This window comes from Argopecten irradians, chromosome 4 (assembly GCF_041381155.1).
Source record: "Argopecten irradians isolate NY chromosome 4, Ai_NY, whole genome shotgun sequence".
Lineage (NCBI taxonomy): Eukaryota > Metazoa > Mollusca > Bivalvia > Pectinida > Pectinidae > Argopecten > Argopecten irradians.
Genome location: NC_091137.1, coordinates 11,241,681 through 11,264,624, shown reverse-complemented (window position 1 = coordinate 11,264,624; position 22,944 = coordinate 11,241,681). Strand labels below are relative to the sequence as shown.

The window sequence follows — 22,944 nt, the reverse complement described above, 5'->3', positions numbered from 1 at the left end:
AACCATCAAAAGCCAGAAGATAGACAGGACAATTTCCAGCGCAGACTTATATCACCTGATAGATAAGAATGGAGACATTTACTGCTAACATTGTCCTATCACATTGTTTGGAACTCATTCACTATTTTACGTAATTCAACGACAAATCCTCATTGGCTGGTTTGGTCGATACTGTATACTGTGGAGAATCTACGTAATGTATGAACATGTGATTTCGAGGCAAGACATAGCGCTATTTGGAAGATTTCTGCTTACTAATTACTTGACAAGATAAGGAACAATTTGACTTAAATATAGCAAGCAAATATTTAAAATAAATCCATATGAAACAGTTTTGCTTTTTATTATAAACAAAAATAAATTACAAAGTAAAATGATAAATAAATGCACAGCTCTAGTAATTAAATAAGGCATTATAAGTATTCAATGTATAAAGCTAAGGGACAGATTCAGATAGTACCGTATTCGTAACAGCATAATGGTCATGGGTTATGATAGAAAATAAAGATTTTTTCTTCTAGATATCAGGTAAAACCTTATCGAAAGCGAAACTGAAATTTACACGCTTACAAAGACAATCTTTCGTCGTTTAATGTGAACAAGAATAATATTGCATCTCATATTTCACCGGAATATTGTGTGGTTACAAAGGATACGGCATTTAATATATATGAAAGTTCTTGCGTGGGTCGGTCAAGTCAATATAAATACACAATTTGAATGAAGAAATTTGTCTGGGCAGTACTCGGTAAGCGTAATGCTGGCAACTCCAAATCTTTCTTCATTGTTGAAATATTCATACAATAAACAAGGACGTGAAAACTATCATCATTCTTGTTATGGTAATTGTTTCCTCCGGTCCACAAACTCTTTGTATCTAATGATTTCATTTTCTAATTCACTAAACAATCGACCCTGCGATTTTCGACCGTCAAAGAAATAGTTCTCTCGACAGAACATGGCGACGAAATCGTTCATTTGAAGATGTTTATTGTCCAAGTCTTTTAATAAAACTACTATCAGGTTACTGAACCGGTTCTGAATCCCTTCTGTGACAGCAACTTCGAATTCGAAAAGCCTCGGAAAAGACACCATGTATTCGTTGTCAATAAGAGCTAGAATGCATGCACACTTGTTCATAGTCTGAACTATGGCTATTGTTTCATTCATACCACTTTGACCACTAAGCTCGGGTATGCACACAGATATACCTTTATCTGTAAGATATTCCTCTAATTGTTCTGCGAATTTGTTTCCTTCCTCGGATGATGCCATGGAGAGATAAACCGTATATTTCAGTTGTTCTTCATTTTCTTCACCAACTTGAATGTTTGTTCCTTTTGGTGTTTTCGTTCCCAGTGGGTTGCAGTGTTTTCTGCCTACACTGAAATGGTACATAAGGCGGGATTTTTTGTAATAAGCGAGAGCGGCTAACGCAAGTATAAAACACAGTCCACAAAACACAACTGCACAAATTAGGATTACCTCCTCGGCTATACAGTCTATTTCCATCCCTCCCACCAAGTCGTCTAACCACTGAAGTCTGGCGAAGCTGCCATTATTGGCCTTACAAGTATACTGTTTTAGGTTCCGGAAGACAGGTTTGCTGACAGCCATCCATCGGAGTTGTTCTAACTGATCACACGTACACAGCAGAGGGTTTCCGGTCAAGTCGATAGTAAAGTTTGACTTCTTGCTTAAATAGTCAATCTCTTCCATATTGATACGAGTGAGCTCACGTATTGTATTATTTGACAGGTTTATCTCCTTTATTCTGCCTAAAGACTTCATTCGGAAATTAATTGCCGTCAAATAATTATACCGGAGATCTAATATTTTTAGATTTGTTTGTTTGACAAAAATGAATTCAGGGAGATCAGTGAAAGCATTGTCACTCAAATTCAGATAGATCAGCTTTGTTTGGTTAGAAAACGTAAGGAACTGTTTATCTTGCATTATACTCACGCCCAGTCTGTTTCCATTCAGAAAAAGGGTATTCAAACTAGCCATATCACCGAACGTGTCCGGAGCTACGCGGAATATGCCGTTAAAAGAAACATTTAAAAATCTCAAGAAGTGAAGACCTGACCACTTGCCGTACCAGGCATGCACTCCGTTGGACGACAGATCGAGATATTCCAGAGAATTGTTGGCATCAAAAGTAACGGGTGGCGCGGACAAAGGATCAATCTTAAGGTTGTTTCCAATGGCCTTTCTTAGTCTGAAAGGCAATTTAATCACATCATTTTCGGTTCTTTTGTCATGGTGCATAATGGAATAATTCATTGTATTTTTCATTTCAATTGGTTTGGTTTCAAATGTCTGTGTGTTCCCCCGGTCTCCCTCTACAGCTTCTGGGTCTTCTGGACTCTCTTGGCTTGCTGCAAGAGACGTAATTTCATTTTTGGGTATAATACCCAGACTCATGGTGTAATGCAACTGATAGCTGATGTCAAAAACTAAAAGGTTTTCCAAGCGAACTAATTCAGCAAGGAAGTGTGCATCGGTCAAATAGTTCTCACGGATTGTCAGTAACTGAAGAGTTATGGGTAGAACATCTATAACGTCAACTTCTATATTTGTGATCCTATTGGAATCCAGTGTTAACGTTTTAAGGTTCGTGTCGTGGAAATGAACAAAGTCATCTTGTTTTAGAGTCCATGGATCACTATGTCTGTTAATACCATTCAGATGCACAACTTGAATGTTCGTTAAATTGAATCCAACACTCGCATTTGTCATCCCTTTAAATGTAAGGCGGTCGTTTTTAGACAGGTCTAGTTCTGTTAAGAATGTAAGCATTGAGAACGCCCCGGGTGCTATACGGTATATATCACATTGCACCAACTTCAACAAAGAAAGTGTAGAATAGCTCAGGCTGCTGAATGTTGTATTATGAACGTTAATCAGGACACACGAGCTTTCATCGTCCCGTACCGACATATCCAGTACAGTCAGATGCGTTAATTTTCGGAACCCTTGTCCGAAGGTCACATCGGTCAATCCGTCCATCATTAGTTCTTGTAGAAACTCTAGTTCCGAAAGGGCCTCATCTGGGTATTTTTGATCCGTTGTGGACTGCCTGATGTTAGCATGGATATCTAGAAATGTTAAATTCTTAAGATGACGAAATATCCCTGGAGTGTACACATTTGTTGTCATCTTGAGTTCGTTATAACTAATATCAAGGGTCGTTAACGATTCCAGTCCTTCGAAGCATGAGTAGTCCATACGGGACAATCTGTTGTGTGATATATTCAACGACTGGAGATTCGTCAAATTTGTAAAGGTTCCATTAAGAAGCACTTTAAATTTGTTGTATGCAAGCGATATATTTACCACTGATGGGGGGAAGATGAAATTTAACGGGAGCCTTTCCCAGTTAAGATTTGAACAATCTAACACTTTGGCAGCCTCTCCTTTGTATGAGCATGAACATGGAACAGGACATCTCTCTTTCACTCCCCTAGCTGTATGAACAAGGGATAGTAAGATGATCCACGAGAACAATCCCACCACACACATGTTCTTTTGGCAGCTGAAACAAACAGGCAAAGGTTGCTTTAATACGAATATTGAATAGTGAGATATAAAACCGTATAGTCGGTTATTTTCGCGGGTCGAAATTTTTGCGGTTTGTAATCTAAAACTATGAAATTAACTTTTAGCGGATCAAACTTTTGTGATTTCGCATTAAAGGTGTATGTATAATTCAACCTACTCTTGACATGTCAAGGAACAAAATTCCCCGACCATGGCGAAGACCCGCGAAATCGTGAAAATATCAAGCCAGAAAAAAATAATCGGCTATATGGTAAGCATTATTTCTACTGGAAATGGAATGAAAGGATATTTTGAGCCCATGGAATCTATAAAAAAGAACAAAACATAAATAAAAGAACGGGGACTAAAAAATATCAGAACAGAACCGTGTATTGCAGACTATTCGGTACAAGTATATGTAATAATTTATTATTATTAATTACTGTCGTTGATCATTGTAAATACGTATCGGATTTAATTCAATTCAAGAATATGCAGCATACTACAGGGTCATTAAAATTCAATCATTTGTGATTCTCGGCTAAAATTCAGTAACAAATTGTGTCAAACAGAGTTATATCACGGAGAACAGTTATGTATCAATAGTGTTAACAGTACTCGTCCCTTGACTGCGCTTGACAGTGGTTTATTTCCAGCTAATCTATTAACCAATTTTTCTACTTTTTTTCACAATTCATCATCATCAATCTCTACATAGAACATCAGACTCCTTATTCTTACTGTTTACGTATTCTACGTACAATACATTTTAAAATCTTGGTTGAAATTTATTGTTAAAATTTAAGTAGTTTACAAATATTTCAAATGTATCTCTCATCAGATGCATTTTCTTCCTGAAACTATGAAATAATTTATATTGGCACGTAAATATACCTAATGTTAACAGATCGGGTTTTTTTTTTGCAGTTCCCCCCGAATTAGAATGTTCAGGTGAAATATGGCTCTAACAGAAGTAACTTAAAGCTGTGTTTTAATTTGAATAAAATATACAAAATATACTCATGCGGATCTCATATTTAGCACCAAATAATCGCACCACTATGATAAACTTTAAACTTTAAATAGTAAGTACTCCTACATGTCTGACTAGATTCTGCTTTACAAAAGAATAAATAATTATTTGTTTTACATTGAAATACAAATGAATACAGTTAATTATATCACAAACTTAAGGTGAGAACAAAGAACCAACACCAACAATCGAATAGACTATAGCGAGAGGAGAGTCAGTCCAAGCAACATGGTAGAGCGGACTTCTGCAAGAACATCGCATCTTTAAGCGCACAGATATCATCGACCGTGATGAGACGCAGAACTAATCCATGAGATAACTTACAGTACTGAGAGCTCTCGCGCTTCAGTGTCAACTTTCGACACAAACTGGAACTTGAGTGTCAAGGGTGCCCAAAATGATCAGAAAGGGACATGCAAGAGATTATAGAGACTACAATGGCAAACTAATGGAGAGGACATAGTTACTTCGGCAGTAAATTAAAATAGATCCAGACTAGAGGCTTTGACTCAGGAATGAACGCCGAGAGAATACATTGCATGAAAACTCTGGAAAGGAAGGAAGGGAAGGAGAAGCGAAAGGCAACGAAATAGCACACTTCACGATATTTTAACTTTGAAAGGATTCATTGCATTTCACCTGGAACCTGATGAGAGACGAAAGAGCATGCCGTCTTGAAAAGTGTGAAGTTGAACAACACGGGAGCAGAACCTCCAGGAGTGTCCTATAACGACGAGGATAATGCTCCACCTTAACCACTGGATAGTGAATATCAAGTCTCAAAGTTGTTCAAAGAAGTTCAAGACGACGTCAGTACTAGGCCTAATATTTACAAGAAATACCCAAAATTGTTAAGGAGGCTATGGATACCTGCCTTTGCAATGTGAACGAAGGGGTATTGTCAACCTGTTGGAAAATAACAAATACCAGTTTAGAACTGCTTAACGTAGAGGGAATCATTCTTTTCTGTCCTGGCATTGCAGACGACATCCTACAGTGTGAAGAATAGCTACATAATAACACACTTGCCAAGTATGCCTCAAGAATACTACATATTACACTTTGGGTGACAGGGAGAGCCAGAAGTGCATCCATCATGGGTATCATGTGTTTTAAATTGCAGAGCAAGCGTCGAGCTTGCAAAGACACCGACGAAACAATTGGAAGACATATGGAAGGTTTACAAACGACCAGGGTTTTTTTTCCAGTCGGATATTTTTTGTTGAAGGTCGAAGTATAAGAAGTATTTCAAAGCAGGCGATAGCTACCATAGACTCCAGTATTCTCCATACTTCACAGGGATATCCCGTGGTTGCTAGGAAAAAGATATCTCTTTATCCCATACTTCACAGGGATATCCCGCAGTTGCTAGGGAAAAGATAACTCTATCTTACACAGGGCGGTGTCAGACAGCGCACACGCGCTAGACAATAACGTTACGTCATCAATATATATACATGCGGCGTAACTGCGCCGCGCATTGTAGATGACGTCATCAATTTTGACGCATAATGACGTTCCTGCGATAATGGCGCGATGAAAAGGCTAGAAACCAAGTGAAATCTCATCATTTTTTCTACTTAGTATGGGAGAAAAAGAATCTTACATGGGTCTGTGAAGTGGACAAGGATATCTTAACCCTCGTGAAAGATTTTGGCCGTCAACCCTAGGCAAGCCTCGGGTTGACCAGCCAAAATCTTTCACGAGGGTTGAGATATTCCTGTCCACTTCACAGACAACCTTCGTGAAAAGTTTTGGCCGTCAACCCTCAGCAAGCCTCGGGTTGACAAGCCAAAATCTTTCACTCGGGTTGAGATGTCTCTGTCCACTTCACAGACCCATGTAAGATTCTTTTAATCTCAACCCTTGTGAAAAAATTTTGGCGGTCAACCCGAGGCTTCTCAAGGGTTGACGGCCAAAATCTTTCACGCGGGTTGAGATATCCCTGTCCACTTCACAGACCGATGTTTGATACTTTTTCTCCCATACATAGCAGAAAAATGATGAAATTCCACTTGGTTTCCAGCTTTACCATCGCGCCATTATCGCAGAAATGTCGTTAGGCGTCAAAATTGATGACGTCATCTACAATGTGTGTCGCATGTATTGATGACGTCACGTTATTGTCTAGCGCGTGTGAACTGTCTTACTCCCCCTGTGAAAGATAGAGATATCTTTTCCCCAGCAACCACGGGATTTCCCTGTGAAGTATGGGAGAATAATAGAATCTTACATGGGTCTGTCAAGTGGACAGGGATATCTCAACCCGAGTGAAAGATTTTGGCTGGTCAACCCGAGGCTTGCCGAGGGTTGACGGCCAATATCTTTCACGAGGGTTGAGATATCCCTGTCCACTTGATAGACCCATGTTTGATTCTTTTTCTCCCATACTTTGTAGAAAAAACACGAAATTCCTGTTTGTTTCCAGCTGTTTCGTTGCGTCATTATACAGCAACGTCGTTATGCGTCATCTACAATGCACGCCGCGGTTACGCCGCATGTATTGATGACGTCACGTTATTGTCAAGCGCGTGTGAGCTTACAATTTCTTAACATTATCAAAATATTTAAAGGTTAATAAAACAACCGGAAGTTTCTAACCACAACAATTTGCAATTATGCTACGAATTCAAAACTTTCGTAGCATAATTGCAACTTCCGGGGTTAGACATTTCCGGTATTTGAATCAACTTTTAAATGTTATAATAGTGTTCGGAAGCCTTCAAAACCATAAGAAAAGAATAGATATTGTTTATAAATGCTTTAATTTACTCAGAAATTAGCATTATTAAAAACGTGATAAAATCACTTTTATCAGGTTTTTTATAATGAAATATATTGACGAAATTAGAGGATAATGAAACAATATCATATCATTTTTTATTGTTTTAAAGCCTTCTTAACATTTTCAAAACATTCAAAAGTTAATAAAACAACCGGAATTGTCTAACCGCGGAAGTTGCAATTATGCTACGAAAGTTTTGAATTCGTAGCATAAGTGCAAACATGGGGGTTAGACATTAATAGTGTGATATCTATAATTTAAACATTGTAATCATTATTTTTCAGCAAAACTATAATGAATTATGATTAAATATTACGCAAGTTTCACTTATTTCTGTCTAACCGCGAACTTGCAATTTTGCTACGAATTCAATTCGTAGCATAATTGCAAATTCCGCGGTTAGACATGAATATGCAAAAAACAAAAAGAATCTTCTCATTTATGTTGTATTTTATTAGTGTAAAACGTGTTTAAATGTTTGATATAGTTAATTTAGATCTAGAAATGTCTAACCCCAACAATTTGCAATTATGCTACGAATTCAAAACTTTCGTAGCATAATTGCAACTTCCGGGGTTAGACATTTCCGGTATTTGAATCAATTTATAAATGTTATAATCATGTTCGGAAGCCTTCAAAACAGTATAAAATGAATAGATATTGTTTCTAATTTCAGTAATTTACTCAGAAATTATCATTTTTAAAAACCTGATAAAATGACTTTTATCAGGTTTTTTATAATGAATTATATTGACGAAAGTAGACAAAAACAGAACAATATCATATCATTTTTTATTGTTTTAAAGCCTTCTTAACAACACACAGTAGACTTCGTGAAGCTGTAATTCCTAACCAACGTGTGTAGCGATGTGGCGTTGAGTAACGACTGGATTTAATCATATTCAAATTGAAGAATGAAGTTTTTTTTTTTTTTTTTTTTAAATTTAAACCATTCAGATGAAAAACATTAAAACACGGTCAAGTCACTCAACATTTGTATTCTTTAGTTTGGTTTAATATTGTAACAAAATAGGCCTAGTAGCCTGTGGTTTGGGCATATATCCGATCAGGTATCGGATCGAGGTGTTCCAGTTTACATTTAAGATACAGTGTTTAAGATGTAACAAAACAGGTTAGTGGCCTGTGGTTAGGGCATATACCCGATCAGGGATCGAGTCGAGGTGTTCCAGTTTACATAGACGATTTTCTGGGTTTTGACGGGCCATTCGCTCTAAATGTGATATTGTCTAAATATTATAGTCTACATTCAATTGCACATCTATCCTCTCTGGCAGAAAACATCATGTTCATTGTTAGGCTCTAATACTTTGGTTTTTTAAAAGGATGAGTAAACACGTACTGTTTTGGACTGATGAGTTGACACGAACTGCGTGATTCCCCACCGTGTAAAAGAAACCTCGATCAAACAACTTGTAGGTTGAGTACCTGATATAAATGTAGTATTGAGCGTTGAGCGTAATGACAGAATTAAATTTGGTTTAATCAATACACATTTTTGTATTTTTATTTACACGGGTTATGGGATTCAGCAATAAACCATTGAGAAAAGGAAATAGCCTTGGCCTTATGGCAATCTGTTTGGGTTTTTACCTATTGAAATGAAGATATCTCTATTTAATTAATGATATCTCTATTTAAAATGAAGATATCTCTATTTAATTAAAGAAATGTCATATTTAAATACAGATATTTATATTTCTACTGAAAATTGATATATTTTCATTTAAATAACAGATATCTCTATTTCAAATTCAGATATCTCTATTTGAATTACAGATATCTTTAATCTTAATTGAGATATCTTTATTTAAATTACAGATATCTTTAATCATTGTCAAATTAAAGATATCTTTATTTAAATTGAATTAAATTGAATTAGCGTTATCTGTATTTGAATTAAAGATATCTTTATTTAAATGCAGATATCTTTATTTATAATGAAATGCAGATATCTCTTATTGAAATAAAGATATCTTAAATTGAATAAAGATATCTGTATTTGAATTAGAGATATCTCTATTTCGTGTTTAATTAGAGATATCTCTATTTTAAGGATGTATTCTTCTGTGGTTTCAGTCCCGTTGAAGTCTCGTTTTGACATAGATAAAAAACGTTATGAGATTTTCAAATACGATTTATCAATATACGTAGCATGTGGTCTGTAGCAAATTTTGTCAAAAAATTACATTTCTATTTTTAGTCGATTTTTTTACACAACGATTTTAAGAAATGGCCCATTTGGCGGCCATTTTGAAATTGTGTCTTTTTTGGCTTTGAGAAGAGCCATCATTTTCCCATTTTTTACTTAAATTGTTTTTACTTAAATCATCACCGCGTCAGCATTTTCAGCTGTATTAAGTTAATTTTTGCTGTAAATCTTCACTGGGTTCATGTTATTTAAAATATTGAACATTAATGTGTGAAATGATACACTTTTGTCACTTTATTTCTACATTTAATGGTAATTTGAGCACTTTTATTTTTTAGTCAAAAATATTGAAAAATAACAAATATTTAAATGGAGCAAAAAAGTAAGCACACGGACCCCCCATTTTTCTGTCTGATTTAGAAAGAACTACCCTTTCCCTATTGATATGCAAACTATTGACAAAAGTTTAATACCAGAACTTTTTCTTTAAAAGGGTTAAATTTGACAAAAATGGCTGAAAATGGTGCATTTTGGAGCTCAAAATTAAGGGGTAGGGGTAGCATATGTTGTTATTTTGAGAAAAAATATTACTCTTATTAATCATAACTGATATATTTTTAATGAAGACTACTTGAAAATAAATTCTATAAACATCCATACATATCAAACACCTCATTAGGGAATTATGACTTTAAATTCTAGTGTATGTGGTCAAAACAGCTAAATTCCAATAAAATCCACTATTTTGTCATTTTGGTATCTTTGAGTGACAATAGCTCAAAAACGAGCGCACGGACATATGTTTTTTCTTCCATTTTCTTTCATGGTATGAACTCCTATTTCCAAAAATCTATATGAGAAAAAAAGTTTAATACAAGAAAATTTTGACTTCTCAGAGGAGTACATCCTTAAATAGAGATATCTGTAATTCAAATACAGATATCTCTTATTCTAATACAGATTCATCTCTAATAGTTGTAGAAATACAGATATCTTTAATTTGAATACAGATATCTTCATTTCAATAGGTAAAAACCACAACGGCTTGCCATTTAAAGCGTATTTTAATGAGAACCAATGGTCGACATTACATGTGTTCCAGTAAATTGATGACAGCTTATTACTTACAAATATGTACACAAAAACCGTTAAAGAATAACACTAACATTACGTGGTGAATATTAAAAAATGATACAGCATAGCGTTTTTTAAATATGTCCCTCAGTAAACAAATAGATCTAAATATGGTATGAATCTTAAATCATAATCATATTTACTCTTTAGTTTTCAAATCATTCTGACACACTTATGCACAGTCACAGTTCGGGTTGTCTCTCTTCACTAGGTCTAGCCAAGCTACAATATAAAAAGTAACGTTAGGCGTAACAGTTAATACTCACTGGGATCGATTCCACCTTGCCCAGTACAGTAGGCCTATACTGTGCCTAGCCCAGACACGGACATTCTGGTATGGGTATCGGCCGGACATCTACATCAGCCAGAATGTCAAATCTGCTGTCTGGACAAGAGGAACAGGGTTACTCGTACTTTCATTGCGACGACCGACAAGTGAGATCGTTGTCGGTCGTCATGCATGCTGCTTTTGAAGAGTTCAACTAGAAGGGAGATTACAACACACAGTAGACTTCGTGAAGCTGTAATTCCTAACCAACGTGTGTAGCGATGTGGCGTTGAGTAACGACTGGATTTAATCATATTCAAATTGAAGAATGAAGTGGTTTTTTTTTTTTTTTTTTTAAATTTAAACCATTCAGGTGAAAAACATTAAAACACGGTCAAGTCACTAAACAATTGTATTCTTTAGTTTGGTTTAATATTGTAACAAAATAGGCCTAGTAGCCTGTGGTTTGGGCATATATCCGATCAGGTATCGGATCGAGGTGTTCCAGAACAAAACAGGTTAGTGGCCTGTGGTTAACTTAGGGTGTTCCAGTTTACATAGACGATACTGTGCGGTAGGGAATATTTGAAGATTCTGACATAAATAGCGCTAGGACGTAGCGTGACAGTTTTATGCTGTGGACATAGAAATATAAATGCTGAAGATTGTTTGTTATTCATTGAGTTATTGCATTGTATGAATTAACTGTTAAGATACAAGAGTGATTGAAATAATGTACGAGTGCATCACGTCACGATCTCGATCTTTCCGTCAATACACAAACATGACTAGTGTGTGGAATGTGTTCGATATAAGATTAACTAATCGGCATTACACGTAAATCAATGAATGTACAAACCCCTGTGTTAGTTATCTCGCTGTGATACCGTCGATTTCATTGTTAGACGACTTTATTTAGCTGTAAATGTCGTCGTTGACATTCATGTATTCGTCGCTGACAACTTGTTGTCAAAATGACATAGCCGGCGTTTCGAGTGTATTCGTTGTAGAAAAATTGTAAAGAATGTCTGCTATTATACTTAGATCGTTTTATTGTTTATGAATATTTGTATATTTGATTTAGGTACAAATGCATTGTATACGATGTGTATTTTTTATAGTATCTGAGGTATTATATTATAGTTCCTTTGCGTAAGGTCTCGGGTGTGAGACAGGCCAACCGAAGCTTTCAGCCAATCAGCGGGCGGCCTGGCCTCGCCCGAGGCCAAAGGTTATAAATAGGGGTGAGCACAGGGCCTCGTCACTCCGTTTCACCGGTACCAGGGAGCGGTCACTACGCTCTCGCAGGATAATAGCGCCAGACTAAATTGGTTACTTTTTTTAAGTTAGGATTTAGACACTCACATGTTTTAAGAGTACGGCTCTTAGCCTCTATGAGTTGTCTAAGTATTTATTTCTGGGATTATTTGGTTATAGGATATGAAACTCATAAGTTTCAAGAGCGCGGCTCTTAGCCTCTAACGTCACCGTACCACATTTGGTACAAATTTGACATATTTTTTGCGATATTTTTAATATGCATTCCTTGTGATTCAATGTTTGTCAGTTTCTGACAAGGACTGCCTCTGGGGTGTACGTCCACAATAAAAAAAAATTATCGTCGTAACTGCAAGCTAAAAATAGACCGGTTTTATTCCTCACTACGTCACTTCCGGTTTTGATACAGCGAGCGGACCCCTTTTGGTACACGGGACGTTTTGCTTTGAGAGATTCTCGATTTATATGCTGAAATTTTAATTTTATGCACTTTGATGGTAAAAGGTATGGTATTCAATTCATCATGTCTGTGTGACTGTCATTTAGATATTTTACCGACGATTATTTAAAAAGTACCGCCATTCAAAAAACACTAACCTAATCTGGCGAGTCATTTCCCGTATTTTTCAGTGAAATTGAAAGACGGTTTGGTGTTACAATTGAAATATGAGGAAATATCCACTTAACTTCTTCATATAAACTGATTTAAAATAGAACATACCTGTTTCGGGAATATTCTGCAATCTATATTCCCGGTAAATACCAATTTTCAAATCTTTTTAAAATTAGTATGTTGTATCAAAACGCCGAAACAAGCACCTGCTCATTTGCATATAAAATTTGAAATAACATGCCTAAACAGTCCATATTATAACTAGGCCTATACTATAGATCTATCCAGTATCCATTCTCCAAATGAAGCATTAGAAATAAAGCAAATAGAACATAATTATAAGATATGGTATCTGGTTTTATAAGATTTTATTAATTGTACCATGTAGTGTACATTACATATTGTGAAAAAAGAGCTTGTTCAGAACTGTTTGTATGTAAAATGTATATAACCTTATAATGTGCATGTATTTAATTTGATAAGACTTCATTTAGCCCTCAATACACAGCTAATGCATAATAGTACATACTTGCTGAAAATCTTGTTATGCAACTGTATCATGAGGTTGAGAACTTGTTAATAAATGTTATTTATATGAAAAATTAAACAAAATCATAGATAGATACATGTAGGTATATTGGGTAATTAAAAATGTTTTTATGTATTATGTATGTATGATATTTAGAAATAATTTTATAAATTACAATACAAAATGAATTTATACACTCTTCTGTTTTAATTTTTTACAACTCAATTTTGTTATAATCTTCCATTTTTTATTTTAAAAGGTTTGCATTACAAAACATTACATATTTAAATTTTCCCATATTAATTTATTAAGAGGATTCAAATACATGTGATTCATGTATAAATTATTTTATAGCATATATAGATATTTTTATGGTAAAACAAATACCATTCTATTCAATTACAGGGTATATAAATCACCAATGACTAGATATCCTTCCTTCTGTTAACTTATTATATGTAATTAATTATCTACATGTAAATCATTTTTACCTGGGAGTTTATCTGTAAAATGGTAAAATTATACAGGGAATGATATATATAAATATATCCTGTCCATTTTTACTGGAAGACCACAAATAAGAGGTTAAGAAAAGTCCTCATAATGGTCATGTCAATGCAATAATATTGTATTTTTACCTGTACATGGTGCATTTTGTTCCCTATAGAACAAAGATACCCTATAATCAATAGCTCTGTACCTGGTATAATTTTTTCATGTCTAATTTTCTATTTTGTTTATGTTGCAGGTATGGAAACCCCCATAATATAAGAAGAATTTCTTGAGGCTACACATACCTTTTCTATATGTAAAAACCAGACAGTATTAAATGCATGGAAACCATAATATTTTTTTTTTATTTCCTGAGTTTATCATCTGTTACAAAATTTCTTTTCTTCATTGGAAAAACTGCAGCATTCAGCATTTAGCACAATAATTTTGGAACATATTGCCATATGCAAACCTATTGAAAGACGTGAATTGTTCAGAAAAATGGTTTTTACTGTGAAATTAAGTATGATTTTTTAGAAAAAAGATCTAGTTTATATACTGGAATTGCCCTAATTTATGCTTGTTAATTTTCCAGTAAATACATTTACAGCACTCATTAATATATCAATTTGTTCTTTCTTTTAAAGTTATAATACTGGGAATCACAATATAGAGTATGCATGGTAACAGTATAGGTACAGGCAAAATATATTACTGGTACATGTACATTTTTATACTTGTAGGTTACTAGGCAATACATGCAGGGTACACTGCTATAATTGCATATTAAGTTCATTAGTGGCATAAAAAATGGGATGCAATAGGGCCTAAGGAGGTAGATTACAGGTTCATTTAAACACAACAATACTGAACACACAATTACAATTCTTACAATATCTTCTTACAAGTTACAGATGAAAATAAATGATCCACGTTTGTTCAATTCAGGATCACTTGCAATTGGAATATGAATTATCTATACATGTGTGTGTATACATGGCCTCACATTGATATTAGTTTTGATGCTATGCACTGACCATATTTTGGTTGGTATATCAATATTGATTCCTAAACACAGTTTTCAGAAATGCAGAATTTGTCATACCTGTTTAAGAATTTTTATATCTATATATTATATTTTATAACATTGCAACTTTAAATCAAGAATACAACTACCTTTTTAATGTAAATAGAAAAGATGGAGAGAGAGAATAAATGAAATATTTGTGAGCAATGTCTTCTATATAATGAAAGATCTAGGATGTACATGTAAGTTCAATGTTATATTTTTTCCATGACTGCATGTGACATTAAATCCCCATGGTGATTTTCAACACTGATCCAGTTTATTGCTGTTTTTGTGTAATGAACTCTATTAACAATGAAATAGTATTTGCCTGCAAATCTGGATTAAGTCATTTTATAATTTTGAGGAACCACTTTAAAAAAATCTTCTGAGATACTGCTTACATTAAGTTACATGTATCTGTACTGAGTACATTTGTATGTCATTGTCTTGGGGAAATGTCAATGGTCTGTTGTTTGATTATCTCATTTTATTTAAGACAAAAATTCATACGGTGTGCATGTAGGTTATCTTACAATCTTAATGATTAATAGACAGAAAGTAATAATTGACACCAACACATAATACATATCCTTGCTATAAATCCGGATCTCATTAAACCCCCAACTGAGCACCTGGCCTGGTAGATCGTTTTAGTCAGCAACGTTGAGGCATGCGCATTGGTAGTAAAAACAAAAATGGCGAAGCGGGATTTTTGAATTGCGGTGTTACACTAAGAAAAGTGGCGTATCTGCGCTAATAAAAGAGGTATCGTTATGAAAATGATATCCGAAGAATTTTAGTGATATAGAGATTTATTTAATGCGTTTACTTTAGATGAAAACGGATAACAATGTAGCATAAAGTAGCCGTCGAATGGCTCAACGGCACCCACTGCTAACATTTACGGCCATTTCGCCCATTTCGATGTAGGCGTATAGGAATATAATCTAGACGATCGAAGTCAAATTTGAGCTTAAATTGTCATTTTATACTTGTATTTTCATATCACAATAGTATAAATAACAAAACACAGTAACTAGGATTTTAGAGGGGAAAACCCTAATTTTGTACCAAAAGGGGTCGTGTACCAAATGGGGTACGGTGACGTTATGAGTTATTGTAACTATACTGGTTGGCGACATATTATCGTGAAGAACATATTATCGTGATTTTGATTGGCGGGTTACACTGAATGCGATTTTAAAACGGTTTTGTGTTTAGAAAGATGACACCTACCAAAATTACCAACAATATTTTCAAATTTAGTAGAAAATTTAATTTTTAACATAAAAATACCAAATTTCAGTAAATCTTACCTCACAAGTACAACATAAGCCCAGGGGAATGCATGATATCGGCTTTATTCTAAGATAATAGTCCCGATTTATATATCGTCTGCTTCCTCTGATGACAGACAAGAGCGTTCAAAAAACTAATGTTATAAGGGAGGTAATTCAATCTTAGAAAAGAACGCTTATCTGGGTCACTCAAGCGCTTTTGACCAGACGACAAAATACAAGGTAGTAAACAATGCCGATTTGATTTGCTATTTTATTGTTTAAAGAATTAATCACCATCAGAAATCATTCAAATATCTTTTATATTTATTCAGAATGCTAATAATTTATACAGACATGTGAGAAATATTTGTCATTTTGCCAGAAATAGATTGGTAAATGGCGACCTCTTCATTTCCCCTGTCAGCGTAATCTAACGATTTGACATGTTATAAACAATACACGTTTTCTCTCGTTTGAAACGCAGTTTTTACATCAATTATTTTTTTAAAAATAGTTCAAATGTTTATCTTTATGTTGATACCAAATTTAATTTATTCCATCACACGTAACTATTTTTAATATTTTTTTGAAAAAAATCACGATAATATGTTCAGTAAAAAAAATGACACGAAAACCTATTTGACCGACTTTTTTCAAAGGGCTGTATTTATTGTAAAATATCATATAAATTCACTTAAAGCTTATTTATTTAAAGTGTTGTGGACTAAAGCTTATTTACAACTCTAAAAATCTAAATTTAAATACAACGTTTAGAAAAAAATCGAGAAAAATCGCTATTTTTTCACGATAATATGTCGCCAGCCAGTATATGTATTTTATGACAAGCTTAACGTCACCGTACCACATTTGGTACAAATTTGACATATTTTTTGCGATATTTTTAATATGCATTCCTTGTGATTCAATGTTTGTCAGTTTCTGACAAGGACTGCCTCTGGGGTGTACGTCCACAATAAAAAAAAATTATCGTCGTAACTGCAAGCTAAAAATAGACCGGTTTTATTCCTCACTACGTCACTTCCGGTTTTGATACAGCGAGCGGACCCCTTTTGGTACACGGGACGTTTTGCTTTGAGATTCTCGATTTATATGCTGAAATTTTAATTTATGCACTTTGATGGAAAGGTATGGTATTCATTCATCATTCTGTGTGACTGTCTTTGATATTTACCGACGATTATTTAAAAAGTACCGCCATTCAAAACACTACCTAATCTGGCGAGTCATTTCCCGTATTTTTCAGTGAAATTGAAAGACGGTTTGGTGTTACAATTGAAATATGAGGAATATCCACTACACTTCTTCATATAAACTGATTTAAAATAGAACATACCTGTTTCAGAATATTCTGCAATCTATAATCCCGGTAAATACCAAATTTCAAAACTTTTTAAAATATGTTATCAAAACGAAACAAGCACCTGCTCATTTGCATATAAAATTTGAAATAACATGCCTAAACAGTCCATATTATAACTAGGCCTATACTATAGATCTATCCAGTATCCATTCTCCAAATGAAGCATTAGAAATAAAGCAAATAGAACATAATTATAAGATATGGTATCTGGTTTTATATAAGATTTTATTAATTGTACCATGTAGTGTACATTACATATTGTGAAAAAAGAGCTTGTTCAGAACTGTTTGTATGTAAAATGTATATAAACCTTATAATGTGCATGTATTTAATTTGATAAGACTTCATTTAGCCCTCAATACACAGCTAATGCATAATAGTACATACTTGCTGAAAATCTTGTTATGCAACTGTATCATGAGGTTGAGAACTTGTTAATAAATGTTATTTATATGAAAAATTAAACAAAATCATAGATAGATACATGTAGGTATATTGGGTAATTAAACATGTTTTTATGTATTATGTATGTATGATATTTAGAAATAATTTTATAAATTACAATACAAAATGAATTTATACACTCTTCTGTTTTAATTTTTTACAACTCAATTTTGTTATAATCTTCCATTTTTTATTTTAAAAGGTTTGCATTACAAAACATTACATATTTAAATTTTCCCATATTAATTTATTAAGAGGATTCAAATACATGTGATTCATGTATAATTATTTTATAGCATATATAGATATTTTTATGGTAAAACAAATACCATTCTATTCAATTACAGGGTATATAAATCACCACATGACTAGATATCCTTCCTTCTGTTAACTTATTATATGTAATTAATTATCTACATGTAAATCATTTTTACCTGGGAGTTTATCTGTAAAATGGTAAAATTATACAGGGAATGATATATATAAATATATCCTGTCCGTTTTTACTGGAAGACCACAAATAAGAGGTTAAGAAAAGTCCTCATAATGGTCATGTCAATGCAATAATATTGTATTTTTACCTGTACATGGTGCATTTTGTTCCCTATAGAACAAAGATACCCTATAATCAATAGCTCTGTACCTGGTATAATTTTTCATGTCTAATTTTCTATTTTGTTTATGTAGCAGGTATGGAAACCCCCATAATATAAGAAGAATTTCTTGAGGCTACACATACCTTTTCTATATGTAAAAACCAGACAGTATTAAATGCATGGAAACCATAATATTTTTTTTATTTCCTGAGTTTATCATCTGTTACAAAATTTCTTTTCTTCATTGGAAAACTGCAGCATTCAGCATTTAGCACAATAATTTTGGAACATATTGCCATATGCAAACCTATATGAAGACGTGAATGTCTCAGAAAATGGTTTTACTGTGAAATTAAGTATGATTTTTAAGAAAAAAGATCTAGTTTATAACTGGAATTGCCCTAATTATGCTTGTTAATTTTCAGTAAATACATTACAGCACTCATTAATATATCAATTTGTTCTTTCTTTAAAGTTATAATACTGGGAATCACAATATAGAGTATGCATGGTAATAGTATAGGTACAGGCAATATATACCTGGTACATGTACATTTATACTTGTAGGTACTAGGTAATACATGCAGGTACACTGTATAATTGCATATTAAGTTCATTAGTGGATAAAAATGGATGCAATAGGGCCTAAGGAGGTAGTACAGTTTCATTTAAACACAACAATACTGACTGAACACACAATTACAATTCTTACAATATCTTCTTACAAGTTACAGATGAAAATAAATGATCCACGTTTGTTCAATTCAGGATCACTTGCAATTGGAATATGAATTATCTATACATGTGTGTGTATACATGGCCTCACATTGATATTAGTTTTGATGCTATGCACTGACCATATTTTGGTTGGTATATCAATATTGATTCCTAAAACACAGTTTTCAGAAATGCAGAATTTGTCATACCTGTTTAAGAATTTTTATATCTATATATTATATTTTATAACATTGCAACTTTAAATCAAGAATACAACTACCTTTTTAATGTAAATAGAAAAGATGGAGAGAGAGAGAATAAATGAAATATTTGTGAGCAATGTCTTCTATATAATGAAAGATCTAGGATGTACATGTAAGTTCAATGTTATATTTTTTCCATGACTGCATGTGACATTAAATCCCCATGGTGATTCTCAACACTGATCCAGTTTATTGCTGTTTTTGTGTAATGAACTCTATTAACAATGAAATAGTATTTGCCTGCAAATCTGGATTAAGTCATTTATAATTTTGAGGAACCACTTTAAAAAAATCTACTGAGATATTGCTTACATTAAGTTACATGTATCTGTACTGAGTACATTTGTATGTCATTGTCTTGGGGAAATGTCAATGGTCTGTTGTTTGATTATCTCATTTTATTTAAGACAAAAATTCATACGGTGTGCATGTAGGTTATCTTACAATCTTAATGATTAATAGACAGAAAGTAATAATTGACACCAACACATAATACATATCCTTGCTATAAATCCGGATCTCATTAAACCCCCAACTGAGCACCTGGCCTGGTAGATCGTTTTAGTCAGCAACGTTGAGGCATGCGCATTGGTAGTAAAAACAAAAATGGCGAAGCGGGATTTTTGAATTGCGGTGTTACACTAAGAAAAGTGGCGTATCTGCGCTAATAAAAGAGGTATCGTTATGAAAATGATATCCGAAGAATTTTAGTGATATAGAGATTTATTTAATGCGTTTACTTTAGATGAAAACGGATAACAATGTAGCATAAAATAGCCGTCGAATGGCTCAACGGCACCCACTGCTAACATTTACGGCCATTTCGCCCATTTCGATGTAGGCGTATAGGAATATAATCTAGACGATCGAAGTCAAATTTGAGTTTAAATTGTCATTTTATACTTGTATTTTCATATCACAATAGTATAAAATAACAAAACACAGTAACTAGGATTTTAGAGGGGAAAACCCTAATTTTGTACCAAAAGGGGTCGTGTACCAAATGGGGTACGGTGACGTTAGGAAAGACTCTCATAAGTTTCAAGAGTGCGGCTCTTAGCCTCTGTGAGATGTCAGTAGTCGATTTCTCAGGAAAGACTCATAAGTTTCAAGAGTACGGCTCTTAGCCTCTGTGAGATTACTGGAATTATGGAGATTATCATTCTTATTTAACACATGTTGTGACTTTCTCAGTTATATAATATATTCTTTAACTTTTATTACTGGCTTGAGTCTTTTATTATACTGGATTATTTCCGGATAAGCAATCGTAGAGACTTGAAGTCTTAACCTACGGATCATACAAAATATAAGGTTAGACAGAAACTGCGACCTGGGTGCTGGGTACTACCTGCACGCTACCAAGGAATACTTAGGAATACCGCACCCGGGTCCGGTTTTGTCACAATAATCAGATAATTACAGAAATAATTAATTTGATTAATTTGACAATGTGAACCCTGACAAATTTCGGTGGTAACAAAGAACCTGACATAAAAACTTCCAATTTTATTGATGTACATGTATCTGGACCCTTTCAGCTTTTCTCACCGGCGGTTTGCTAAACGTTCCGATGAACTAAAGTTAAAGAAAATCTTGGGTATATTTTTTTTCCTCTTTTATTTTTATCTTAAAAATATCAAATTCAAGAATTTCTTTAAGCTGTGGAATAATAATTTGACTTTAATTTTATTTTATTAATTTAAAGAGTGGTTTTCTGCACGACTGATTTTATACGTCCATATTTCACAGCATACCGGCCCCCATATGTGTAGTACCTGGAACTATAACTCTTTTCCTGGAATGGAGTCGTAGGTAAAAAAAAACCACCAGGTGGTAGGCCTATGTCCTGATCACGATTGAGGAGACTTTCGAGGTTATCACTACAACAAATACCAAATACAGAACTCTCGCCATATTAATGCCATACTGATGCTGCATGCATGGTTACCATATAGTTACTCTTGGATACAGTGAGATATTTGTGATAAATAAGAAGAATTTACCTGACTATATAGGCGTGTGATCCCTGCACAACCAGAAGCTCCAGTAGTCAGCCTGCCCAGTACATGGTATATCGATGTTTGCTTAGCGTGACATGTGCGTGTCTGTCACAGATTACATTACGGTCTATATACTGTAGCAGTCGGATGTAAGTACACCGGGTGTATTTACAACGCAGTTTAGACATTCTACTTACAACCAAATAGAAGTGCTAAATTTAGGTGAAGGAATTCGGAGTATCCGTAGAAAAACTACCAAATTGCGTTTAAGGACCAAACTACTTGTCTCAACTGTTGTCGCATACAGAGCCTTTAATTTTCTATGACACAATTATTCCGGGGTGCATGGAGTGACAGTGATAGTAACCCCTGGGGATGTACACGTTCATGTAATGACATTTTAATGTTAATTCTTAACTTCTGATGAGCACATTGTACATCAGATCAACAGTATAAGATTGCGTATTTCGACACGGACTATTAAAAAGAGAATCCTACATACTATAGGACCTTCCCGGAGGCGCTAATAATCACTAGCAGTCAGGTGAGCCTACCTGGAATACATTTACCCGTCATTTTACGGTCAATGATGATGAATCATACCTTCAAAATACTAGCCGCGAACCAAAACCAGCATACAGAACAAAACCAACATGGGAATTGGGGCGAACGTACAACACAACACCAACATGGGAATCAGGGCGAACATACAGCACAAAACCAAAATGGGAATCAGGGCGAACATACAGCACAACACCAACATTGAAACCAGGGCGAACATACAGCACAAAACCAAAATGGGAATCAGGGCGAACATACAGCACAACACCAACATGGGAATCAGGGCGAACATACAGAACAAAACCAAAATGGGAATCAGGGCGAACATATAGCACAACACCAACATGGGAATCCGGGTGGACATACAACGCAACATCAACATGGGAATCCGGGCAAACATACAGGACAAAACCAATATGGGAATCAGGCGAACATACAACGCAACATTAACGTGGGAATTAGGGCGAACATACAACGTAATTCTAACATGGGAATCAGAGCAGACAAAGCATAAAACCAACATGGTATCAGGGCGAATATACAGCACAAAACCAAAATGAAAATTAGGGCGAACATACAACGTAACATCAGTATGGGAATCAGGGCGAACATAAAGCACAAAACCAACATGGGAATCAAGACACATTTGCAATAAATGATTTTGAATACTGAGACAACAGACACACATGATTATCATATGATTAATGGTTTTACCGCCATATTGAAACACTTGCAGATAGAACTTCTATATATTTCCATCACGCATTGCTGAAAGCCTTTGTGCA

The 22,944-nt window shown here is 34.4% G+C and overlaps 1 protein-coding gene and 1 long non-coding RNA gene across 3 annotated transcripts; one reads left to right on the top strand and one right to left on the bottom strand.

The window, feature by feature from the left end:
- Positions 1-324: 324 nt before the first annotated feature.
- LOC138320592 (toll-like receptor 4) lies at positions 325-21,723 on the bottom strand. Of its 2 annotated transcripts, none has more exons than XM_069263677.1 (2): positions 21,602-21,723; positions 325-3,538 (listed from the first exon to the last, which is right to left on the bottom strand). In XM_069263677.1, the coding sequence occupies exon 2, from the start codon at positions 3,523-3,525 to the stop codon at positions 838-840; it is 2,688 nt and encodes an 895-aa protein (XP_069119778.1). In that variant the 5' UTR covers positions 3,526-3,538; positions 21,602-21,723; the 3' UTR covers positions 325-837. The 2 variants fall into 2 exon arrangements, with proteins under 2 accessions (XP_069119778.1, XP_069119777.1); XM_069263676.1 differs by lacking the exon at positions 21,602-21,723 and adding an exon at positions 10,932-12,338.
- Positions 17,037-18,807, top strand: LOC138320595 (uncharacterized). Its single transcript, XR_011208217.1, has 2 exons — positions 17,037-17,581; positions 18,710-18,807. It is a non-coding gene; the product is annotated as an uncharacterized lncRNA (long non-coding RNA).
- Positions 21,724-22,944: the final 1,221 nt, after the last annotated feature.

Excerpts from the sequence above, each read along its gene's own strand:
- LOC138320592 (XM_069263676.1), bottom strand. The coding sequence starts at position 11,020 with ATGTCCGGCCGATACCCATACCAGAATGTCCGTGTCTGGGCTAGGCAC. Across the intron at positions 3,539-10,931 it reads GCAAGGTGGAATCGATCCCA|CTGCCAAAAGAACATGTGTG; the intron begins GTGAGTATTAAC and ends TGTTTGTTTCAG.